The following is a 12127-nucleotide window of genomic DNA, read 5'->3' on the forward strand; positions in this document are numbered from 1 at the left end:
GAGAGAAGAATAGACTTAACTTGTAATGGCATCAATGTTACTATGGTATATGGCAATAAACATTCTCATTGTAGCACGATGTTGTACAGTAGTATCTTATTGTATAAATGCGCATTACATTTGCCATCAAAAAGTATTTTTCAGCTTCCAGGTTTAAAAAATTGAGGAGAGTATTAGGTACGATGGCGCATTAGATTTGAGTAAATACAGTGTGTATGTTTATATATATATACACACACACACACACACACACACCTGAGTAAAAAATTATCCGCACTATGACTGTAGAATTTGTTAATCAACTTTTAGAAAAATATATAATTTTTCTACATAATCTCATTGCTTTTCAATACACTTTGTCCTTTTGTCAACAAACAAACCGTATTACATCATTAAAAAAATAAATGTTTCGGAACCTCTCCCCCGCTGTGGCTTGCTTAGAAAACGCATGCATAACCTGAGGAACGGCAGGGCAGGCCGTCTGGGATGGCCCCGCACAATCTGCAAAAGACAAAAACATGTTGCCCCCCCCCCACTAAATTAATGCTCCGAATATGGAGACGGCTCATCCCGAAACTCGGGGTAGACAAAGACCTACTGTACGCAGCTTCCTTGCAGGCTGTTGCCTACCAAACAGACATATGCCTAGACCCCTGGACAAAGCGAGGCATCCTGCACATAAGCACCCAATATGACGCAGGCATTAAAACATTCCCAGTACTCCAACAGGCACACTCCCTCCCATCCAGGGAATTATTCATGTATTTACGCATCAAGAATATATTGCACGACCCCAAATTGGAGGCTAGGGGAAGCTCAATCATGCCATGATTTGTCCTTAAATGCTTGGGGAAACTAAAGAACGCCAAAGCTCTATCCTTCTGCTATAATTCCCTTGTGGCTCTGGGGGACAACGAGGTACTCTCGTACATGCAACAATGGGAGAGAGACCTAGACACACAATTCCAGCCAAATACATGGCAGCTAGCATTTAGGAACACCAAAATGGCCGCCAGAAGTCTAGCTCACAGGGAGGCGTTCTACAAACTCACCATGAGGTGGTATATGGTGCCTGCAAGACTGGCACACATCTATCCTGGTACATCTTCCACCTGTTGCCAGAAGCAGGTGGGCACCCTGCTGCACATGTTCTGGACCTGCCCGGGCATTACTAAATTTTGGCAGGCACTAGAACAGTTTTTCCTAGCGGAACTAAAAGCAATCATACCCAGAACTCCTGAATGCTACCTCTTACACATGTTCCCAACCCCACCCCAGGAGGAAGAACTACATATAATTACACACTGCCTTATAGTGGCAAAAACTGCAATAGCATATAGGTGGAAACAGCCACAGCCCCCCACTCTAACAGAAGTTTTGGCCCAACTTGAAACCACAAGTAACTATGAACAGATGGCAAACCACCTCCAAGGTGATGAGAACAAACATATTAGACGATGGCAAAGATGGGTCCAAGTTAGAGATAGGTATAGATAGATGTTAACCAAAACAAACTGACCTGACCTTCTCCCAAGGGTAACACCACACAAACGAACATGGGTGCGACAACAACAAAACATACCTGCTCAGGTGGGCTGGACTCCCACCCAGATGTTGGCCAAAGTACAATTACATTATAAACGAGCGACCCAATGCGTCAGGCTGCTACCTCACGTCTCCCCTTTACCCACCCCCACCCCCACCCCAAACACCCTCAGTTTACCCAGGTTGCTCGGGGTTTTTCATGGTACACACTATGTTAGCTATGTTGACACTCTAATGATGTATTCAAGTTGACATGGCATGCGCAGTTGGATTTACATACAATACTCTGACTGTACCGATGTGACCCCGGTTCTACACCGAGCACGAGAGGTATAACCACGTGTCCTAAGCTAAAGGATCACCACCTCGCCGAATAGATACAGCCAAGGTTCATGACGATGAGCTCGCTAAGGGATAACAGGTCTGATACATCTGTCATGATATGCTACAAATTGTAATGTCTGATACCATACATAACTTGCTGCTGTAAAAAAATAAATAAAAAATTGTCAGCCTAACAGCATCCTATCGTGACCATATCCCAATCACGTCAGATTAAATATGGTAACACAAGCTGACACAGTATGCCAAGGTTAGCATAGACACACCAGGCCCATTAAGGAAGAACTTATATGGAGAATGGGTTTATGACCCACTAATACACTGAAGCACCGGCGGACATCTCTACTCTCTCTCCCACACTGCTAAATTGAAATATACAATGTCTAAATAATGTAATTATCCTTATCTTTACTTCTTCATCAGAGGTGAATCTTCATCCTCGTAGGGTTGCTTGCAGGGGACCAAACGGCTTAATCAGGACTCAAGGGAGGATGTTTAAACACCTCAAAACTTTTTTGCACAGTATGGACCGTGTGGGCAGACATTTGCGGACAGGTATTGTCATGCAAGATCAAAATGTCCTTGGATAGCAGTCCTCTTCATTTAATCCAAAGTTTAGGCTTCAGCTTTTCAGTGAGAATCTCCCTGTAACGAACACGGTTGATTGTCGAATGTTTTTCCTGATCGCCATCAATTTTCCAGCTGATAATTACTTTTGAACTTTTTCTTGGTTGGCGATTGAGGATGTTCCCATTCCATTCTCTGCCGTTTGCGCTCAGGCTCGTAGTGATGAATCCATGTCTCGTCACCAGTAATGATTCTTTTTAAGAAACTTCCACCTTCCTTTGAGTATCAGTCCAACGTTTGTTTCCAGATGTCCAAACACTTCTGTTATTGCTCTTCCATAAGTTGTTTCTCTACTCATCTCACGCAAACTTTACGAAACCCAAGTCTGTCGTGGATTATTTCATAGGCAGAGCCATGGCTTATTTGCAACATAATCCACTGTCACTCGTCTATATGACAGAATCTTTCCACATGCATGCTCAATGTTGTCATCAGACGTGGACGGGCTCCAGCTCCTTCTTCAGGGCTGACACTTGTGTGACCTTCCTTGAACTTTTCTATCCTTCATGACAAAACACTTTCTCCATACTCTGTACAATCTTCGATAAATATCAGCACCAGGCACATGATCAGACCTCAAAAAAGTATCCCTTCACACTTCTGGTGGGGCAGCCATTTTTTTTATTGCACCGCAGTTATTATTGAACCGAAGTAAGACGTTCACACCTGCAGAGCAATGTCTGGGGGACCGTGACCTTTAACAGAAAGCGCTGATAAGACAGTGCAGCTAACCCAATTTTTAATATAACCGGAGTGTTATGAAAGGCTGGGCCTGTAGTTGTGGGAGGGGCATGATTTCCCTATTTAGAGACCGCCATTCCTGGATTTTCGGCTGCTGCAGACCGCCATCTTGCTTTCTTTCCTCGTGGAGAACTTACCTGTCTTCAAAGTGTCTACCCATTCCTGGATCAAAGTTCTTCCTACCGTGGAAAGCCGCAGGGTTCTTCCCCCTCCTCCGGTCAATATTACACGGTCACAAAGCTTCTGTAAACCGTGAGTCGTTGACCCCATCGCAGGCGCTTAGCGTCATCACGGGTCAACTCTATTTCACATACTTACCCTCTGTTCGTATACTTTCGTGCAAGCTTTCGTTTACAACTTCATACGAACGGCGGTTTGGTAGTTTGCCACTATTGTCTATCAGTTCATATACTTGTTTTGTGGGATTATACTCACCTGTTTGACGGTTTTCGTTTCGCACGAACGATACTCACGTTTCACGCAGCATGTATGTTTTAATGGTTCTTTCACTGGAGCGTTCGGCAGTTATACGTTACATTGTTCCTCTTTGGGAGCCGTTCGTAAAGATTTCTGTGGAATGCCATATTGTACTTGTAGGAAGCCTTAAGTCCATGCGACCATTCGGTTAAAAATTCCATGAATTAGACTGGGTACACTAGGGACCCCTAGAGGTTATACAGCAGTACTGCACATATTACTAATCGACCAGAGAGAGGGGATTTTACAGTTGAATTTAGCAGTGCTGTTTTGGCAACTAATCTTATATATATATATATATATATATATATATATGTATGTTTTAGGTTGCAGAACCTGTACCCCCCCTCCCCCTCTGTTTTTTCGTGCTGTACCTCTGAGGTTCAAGGCTGTTAAAAACCCTGATTGCCTCTGTTTCTGAATCTTCACAATTTGAGTGGGTTCTATAATCTCGATCAGTTAGTTATTCGTTTATGCTCATTTCAAATGCTAACATGGACTTTATTCATATATTAGAATACAAACACAATCAAACAAGTGAAAAGATGGCGCTATGGTTGTTAAAATAAAAAATTAAAAGTGAAAGCAGCACCTAAAAAAGTGTATTAGCCCAGTAAACACTCCTAAAACCACAAAAAAACAGACAATAGGTGCGCTATATTCTAAAGTGCAATACTATTAAAGCAGCACACAATATAAAATCACAGTGCAATGGCATAAAGTGCTCAATTCTGTGATAATACATTTATACACACTTATAACAATCTGTGTAAACAATGATATAAAGTGCTCCAGTTTAGTGAAAATCACACACACACACACACACACATATATATACACAGCAAAATAGTATAAATAATCCGCTCTTTAGTGCAAAAAAAGTGAACTGAAAAAAAAACACTTAAAGTGATATTGTGCAAGGAATATGTAAAAACAACTTACACTAGCAGCAAATGTCCAGGTAAAACCCCAGAATGAGGAACATAAAAAACAGAAAGATTTTATAAATATATATATAGTGTAAATTTGTAAAATACAGAGAATATAAAAGTGTAGGTGAGGTAGGTAATGAACTCACAAACGCAGAGCAAATGAGTCTGCTCTAACTTTGACAGCCTTAGTAAGCAGACTTTCACTCCAACCGGTGGAAAAATGAACAGCCTTTATTGAAACACGGATAAAAATCAAAACTTCAATGTCACCCTGATCCCTTGTAGCGAAGAGCGGTCCTGCTGCTGAGTAAATGCAGTTGCCGGCTGGCCTAAATGTTCGTGCAGATTACTGTTTCAGCTCCGTTCTCGATCGGATACGTCCGGGAGGCGGGGTTAAGCGTGATGACGTTATCTATCCCTGAGTTTGTCCTAGCTTTTGGGATTTATAGGGACGTGGTGTGCTCGAGTTATCCGCAATGCGGAGAGGAGTTTGACCTATATTTACACAAGTTGGTGGACCTGGGGCATAAATATGGTGGTACCTCTTTTTATGATTACCACAGATCATTCTCCGTAAAGGCGTCTGCAGCCCTGGCTCAGTTCCGTATCCAGCTGGCTCCAGTCTGTCTGAAAATTAAACTATTTTGCAGGCACCTTACGGGCCTCATGTCCCCAGTTTGTAGCGTTTGCTCCTCTTCCTCACACACCACTAACCTATGTCCTAATAACCCCGAGCAAGGTGCATCATATCCTTTTCCTACTCCTTCAGCTAAACCTGAGAGAGTGATTAGGGACAAGCTCGGCCATAATATTATTACGGCATCGTGGATTGTAAGAACCTGCTATCCGCCCTCACCAATCCAATCTCAGTAAATAATCTGTTACAGATGGACTTAGATCAAGGTTTCCTACTAGGGCCGTTCAGTTCCCCTCCTTTCTCAGCTTGGAGAACTAACCCCATTGGGGTGGTCTCTGTGAAAAATTCTGATAAGCAAAGGTTGATTGTCAACCTCTCTGCTCCCCACTCTTCCACAGCACCCAGTTTAAACTTCCTAATTCCTTCAGAGCAATTGTCCCTGCCGTACGCTTCTATCGATGACGCCATTTTGACAGCAGGGAAGGGAGCATGGCTTAGTAAGACAGACCTCATTCACGCCTTTAAACTCCTCCCTATTCACCCTTCTTTGTGGCATCTACATGGCATTAAGTGGGAAGGTTCTTATTACTCTTTTACTCGACTCACTTTTGGTGTAAAGAGTAGCCCCAGGATCTTTGATGCCTACGCCGAGACCCCACAGTTATTCACTATTTGGACGACTTCTTAAGTGTTGAGAGTAACCTATTCCCACCCAAAAGCCTAAGGATCACGACCCAGCTATTCCAATCACTGGGGGTCCCTGTCTCCCCTAAAAAGACCAGTTTGCCAAGAAATAAGATTGAACGCATCCTATCAAACATCGACCAATATCTCTCTGCTGAATCCTGTAATCGCACAGAACTACTGTCCTTATTAGGCTCACTCAACTTTGCCATGAAAGTTATACAACAGGGTAGGGCTTTCATATCAAGACTGCTCAATTAGTTTCCCCGCTTCCAGACAGACCGCTCCCGCATCACACAAGATGGCCCAGCTACAGCAGATTTACGCATGTGGCAAGAATTTCTCAGGAATTGGAATGGGAGAAGTTTGTTTATCCCTTCACTTACGTCCGACTCCCTCACTATTTTCACGGATGCAGCAGCCACCTCTGGCTTTGCAGCTATTTTTGGTGATCACTGGCTTTGGGGGGCTTGGCCTAGGGAGGTATATAATGTACTAGGGTTTTTCACCACGTCTGCCCTGTTCGAGCGCTACCCTATCATAGCTGCTGCAGTAGCTTGGGGAACAGCTTGGTCAGGTCAAGCGGTGGGATGCTGTTCGGATAATTTGGCAACCTGCCATATAATTAACGATGGTCATTCCAAGTCTTTGATGAAATTGACTTGGCTGGCAGCCAACTATAATTTCTTCCTGTTATATGTGCATATTCCTGGCATTCAGAACGTAGCGGCTGATCATTTATCTCGCTCTCAGTTTCAGGAATTCCACAATGCATTACCAACGGCAGCCCTAGTGGCGACCCCGGCTCTGTCATGGCAGGACATGATATTGGATTTGGAGATCTGTTAAAGCATGTAGACTCCGATCGTAACTAGCTTTGTCCGACAACACTAGGAAGTCATATGACAGGGCTTTCCATGTGTATAACAAATTCTTGTTGGACTTTCAAGTTGTAAATAAACACTTAATGGAAACTATTGTAGCCTTTACTTCTTTTTGCCACCTTAAATTAAAATTATCATACAACACCATCAAATTATATCTGACAGGGATACACCACCATATACTCACACTCTGGCCAAACAACCACAGTTTCCTATCTTCTTATCAAATAAAAAACATACTCAAAGGTATTAAAAAATCAAAACCTATGCCAACATCTTCTAGATCACCTATCCATAGTCATATCTTTAAATCATTATCAGACCTCATGGATACAACCCCTTTCGAAGCACATACCAATCATGTTATAAAAACGCCATCTACTTAGCTTTCTATGGGTTCCTCAGACCCGGAGAATTCACCACTACCAATATCACTTCCCAGACTGCCTTAAGAGATCCCAAATCATTAAAATACAGGACCACTACTTATTATCCCTCAAACACACCAAAACCACACCAATGGACCTGCTGGTAAAAATACCCTATTACCCTACTGGCAACAAATGGTGCCTGGTTCAAGTCCTAGATACATTCCTAACCACCGTTCCAGGGTCCCCAAACCAACTTCTGCTCACATTACATGATAAGGTTCTTCCTACCAGTAAATTAATGCTGTATGTAAGAGTAGTGCCTACCAAGTTAGGTCTTAATCCATCTCACTATTCCGGACACTCCTTTCGCATTAAAGCAGCCACCACTGCTTCCAGCAGAAACATACCGGTTTATATTATCAAAATGTTGGGGCGGTGGAACTCCTCAGGATATACCAGATAGATTCCTCATCTAATACAGAAAATACGTGAAGCATTTTGTAATCTGAATATGTGATATATCATATGTGACTGTACTTGTAGGCTGAATAAATTTTCCATGGTATACTCTTTTTGCCCTTTTTATTACTGGCCTACCGCATCGGCACACCACAACTGACTGTTCCTATTTACTATGTTATCATATGGTATAAGTTATATAAGCTACATACTGTCATTACGGCTTTCTATGCCCTGAACACAAATAGCTATAGCGATATATTCACAGGTCCTGCCTTGTTCTTTCTCTGTCTTCTGATGTTTCTACCTTTGTTCTCTCTGTTATCGAGTCTCCTTGTTATTACTTTATAACACCTGTATTCCCTTTATCTCTGTCCAGGCACTTTTTTAATAAGGAAGGTGATTTCACCAATCTCACATCGGCCGCCTTTCATAAGAAGCTCCATCTCCTTGTCACAGGATTTGCCTCTGGAATATTTCATATTCATGAAGTCCCTGAACTCAGCCTGATCCACTCACTCAGGTACTAAGGAAAGGAGGAAGTGCCATAGGATGCACTCACTGAGTTACTATGTGTAGGAGGGGGAACCATAGGATGCAATCACTGAGTTACTATGTGTAGGAGGGGATGCCATAGGATGCACTCACTGAGTTACTATGTGTAGGAGGGGGAACCATAGGATGCAATCACTGAGTTACTATGTGTAGGAGGGGGTACCATAGGATGCAATCACTGTTACTATGTGTAGGAGGGGGAACCATAGGATGCAATCACTGAGTTACTATGTGTAGGAGGGGGTACCATAGGATGCAATCACTGAGTTACTATGTGTAGGAGGGGGAACCATAGGATGCACTCACTGAGTTACTATGTGTAGGAGGGGGTACCATAGGATGCACTCACTGAGTTACTATGTGTAGGAGGGGGTACCATAGGATGCACTCACTGAGTTACTATGTGTAGGAGGGGGTACCATAGGATGCAATCACTGAGTTACTATGTGTAGGAGGGGTAACATAGGATGCACTCACTGAGTTACTATGTGTAGGAGGGGTACCATAGGATGCAATCACTGAGTTACTATGTGTGTGGGGGGGGGTACCATAGGATGCAATCACTGAGTTACTATGTGTAGGAGGGGTACCATAGGATGCAATCACTGAGTTACTATGTGTAGGAGGAGGTACCATAGGATGCACTCACTGAGTTACTATGTGTAGGAGGGGATACCATAGAATGCAATCACTGAGTTACTATGTGTAGGGGGGGTACCATAGGATGCAATCACCGAGTTACTATGTGTAGGAGGGGGTACCATAGGATGCACTCACTGAGTTACTATGTGTAGAAGGAGGTACCATAGGATGCACTCACTGAGTTACTATGTGTAGGAGGAGGTACCATAGGATGCACTCACTGAGTTACTATGTGTAGGAGGGGATACCATAGGATGCAATCACTGAGTTACTATGTGTAGGAGGGGGTACCATAGGATGCAATCACTGTTACTATGTGTAGGAGGGGGAACCATAGGATGCAATCACTGAGTTACTATGTGTAGGGGGGGTACCATAGGATGCAATCACTGAGTTACTATGTGTAGGAGGGGGAACCATAGGATGCAATCACTGAGTTACTATGTGTAGGAGGAGGTACCATAGGATGCACTCACTGAGTTACTATGTGTAGGAGGGGGTACCATAGGATGCAATCACTGAGTTACTATGTGTAGGAGGGGGAACCATAGGATGCAATCACTGAGTTACTATGTGTAGGAGGGGGAACCATAGGATGCAATCACTGAGTTACTATGTGTAGGAGGGGGTACCATAGGATGCAATCACTGAGTTACTATGTGTAGGGGCGGTACCATAGGATGCAATCACTGAGTTACTATGTGTAGGAGGGGATGCCATAGGATGCAATCACTGAGTTACTATGTGTAGGAGGGGATGCCATAGGATGCAATCACTGAGTTAGTATGTGTAGCAATGGGAACCATAGGATGCACTCACTGAGGTGTTGAAGATACCACGGGATCATTTCTACAGTACTAAAGATAAACCTTTTTACCTCTCTTTGGTCATTCCACATTCTGTGACTCCTTTCCTGCTTAACGATTCTTTCCTCTCTCAGTATTTCAGACCAGAAAATCTCTTCCATTACGATTAACAACACTGGGGAATGGATCGCATTTGGCTGCAGTGGTAAGTGGTCTCCATCCTTGTCTTTGGAATAGAATTTTATTACACACGTTAAGCCTCTGATGTGAGAGGTTTACCTATCCACCATTTGTTTGATCCTCCCCTTGTCTTCTGGTTATCCTAGGCCAGGTTTGTTACCCTTGTCCTCTGGTTACCCTTGGCCAGTGCTCTTCTCCTGTCCTCTGGTTACCCCAGGCCAGTACGGAGTTACTATGTATAGGAGGGGTACCATAGGATGCACTCACTGAGTTACTATGTGTTGGAAGGGTACCATAGGATGCACTCACTGAGTTACTATGTGTTGGAAGGGTACCATAGGATGCACTCACTGAGTTACTATGTGTTGGAAGGGTACCATAGGTCCTCTGGTTACCCTAGGCCAGTGCTCCTCCCCTGGATACCACGTCCACCCCCCCCCCTTTTGTCCTCAAGTTATCCCAGGCTGGTGCTCCTCCCCATGTCCTCTGGTTACCCCGGGACAGTGCTCCTCCCCAAGTCCTCTGGTTACCCTGGCCCAGTGCTCTTCCCCTTGCTCTCTGGTTACCCTGGCCCAGTGCTCTTCCCCTTGCTCTCTGGTTACCCTGGCCCAGTGCTCTTCCCTTTGCTCTCTGGTTACCCCGGCCCAGTGCTCTTCCCCTTGCTCTCTGGTTACCCCGGGCCAGTGCTTCTCCCCTTGCTCTCTGGTTACCCTGTGCAGTGCTCCTCCCCTTGTCTTCTGGTTATCCCCGGCCAGTGTTCCTCCCCTTGTCCCCTGGTTACCCCACAAGTTGTTTCTTCCAGGGCCTTCCTTCCTGTCCTCTGGTTACTACACTACATGCTCCTGCCCCCAGTTATCTCTGACCATTCTGCTCGCTCACCCTTCTGTTTCCACGTGCAGGTTTGGGACAGTTGCTGGTTTGGGAGTGGCAGAGTGAGTCGTATGTGCTAAAGCAGCAAGGCCATTTCAACAACATGGTGTCTTTGAGTTATTCTCCTGATGGACAGCATATCGTTACTGGAGGCGAGGATGGCAAGGTGAGGTACCAGTATTTCCTGATTTGGCGGAAGCAGTATAATTCCTGTGATGACTGTTGCCTATATGTTTTATATCTGTATCTATTGCCTTTTATTTTATTATAGACTTATGGTGTGACTTATACTAGTTCAGTAATGTTCTGTTGATTTATTAAGCCCCACTTTCTATTTGTTTTTTGTTGGGATATTCTGATGACAATACTTCTTATTGAAGAAACACTATAGTGTCAGGAATAAACACGTGTTTCCTGACACTATAGTTTGGAAACTACCATTTTGGTGACCGGTCCCCCGTACCTTTTCCAGCAGGGCGCAGGTCCTGTCGTGGCTTACTCCACCTTCTTGGCTGAGATCATCAATCTTGATGATCTCAGCCAATCCAATGAGTGCAGCAGGAGCACCTCTAGTGGCTGTCAGTATGTTTAACCTTTCAGTGGAAACTTTTTTCTTTAAACTGCAACGTTACAGAGTTGAAACTACATGAACCCTTCACTGAGGTCCTTCATTGAGGTGTAGCGGTCTGAGTGACTTTAGTAGTTCTTAATGTTTATGATTAAGATCCTATTTTGGAAATGCGAAAGTTTTATTAGGGCATGTTATCCCATAAAAAATAAACATTTCAATTGCGCATGTGTTCTTGTGTTATATGAAGTAAATATTGTCTGGCTGGTCACCCAGCAGACACATTAATAAATCGACCCCTGGGAGCGCATTGTGAGTGGGTTATGAAATGTAAGCCTCCTGCTCAATGGTTCTGTCAAAAACCATCTCTTTCCTGTCTCATTCGAAGCCCATGTGTGATCACGTCTTGTTTTGCAGGTCAAGGTGTGGGATACAAACAGTGGTTTCTGCTTTGTGACATTCACGGACCATACAAGCTGCATCACAGCTGTGACTTTTACCACCAGTGGACAGGTGGTACTCAGCGCTTCCCTAGATGGCACAGTGAGAGCGTTCAGTCTGCTCAGGTACTTGCAGCTCATAACCAGTGTGTGAGGCGGTATAGGTTTCTATAACTGGTGGGTGAGGCGGTATAGGTTTCTATAACTGGTGGGTGAGGCGGTATAGGTTTCTATAACTGGTGGGTGAGGCGGTATAGGTTTCTATAACCAGTGTGTGAGGCGGTATAGGTTTCTATAACTGGTGGGTGAGGCGGTATAGGTTTCTATAACCAGTGTGTCAGGCGGTATAGGGTTCTATAACCGGTGG

General features: G+C 44.1%; 1 protein-coding gene across 1 annotated transcript in view; it reads left to right on the forward strand.

Annotated features, from left to right (window-relative positions):
- PWP2 (PWP2 small subunit processome component) overlaps nt 1-12127 on the forward strand; it is a 41088-nt gene that overhangs the window by 10830 nt on the left and 18131 nt on the right. Inside the window, exons 8-11 of the mRNA XM_063445766.1 lie at nt 8079-8222; nt 9837-9907; nt 10782-10918; nt 11738-11886. Of these exons, the coding sequence (XP_063301836.1) occupies nt 8079-8222; nt 9837-9907; nt 10782-10918; nt 11738-11886 (501 nt within the window). The remainder of the gene's footprint in view (nt 1-8078; nt 8223-9836; nt 9908-10781; nt 10919-11737; nt 11887-12127) is intronic.

Source organism: Pelobates fuscus, chromosome 1, assembly GCF_036172605.1.
Source record: "Pelobates fuscus isolate aPelFus1 chromosome 1, aPelFus1.pri, whole genome shotgun sequence".
Lineage (NCBI taxonomy): Eukaryota > Metazoa > Chordata > Amphibia > Anura > Pelobatidae > Pelobates > Pelobates fuscus.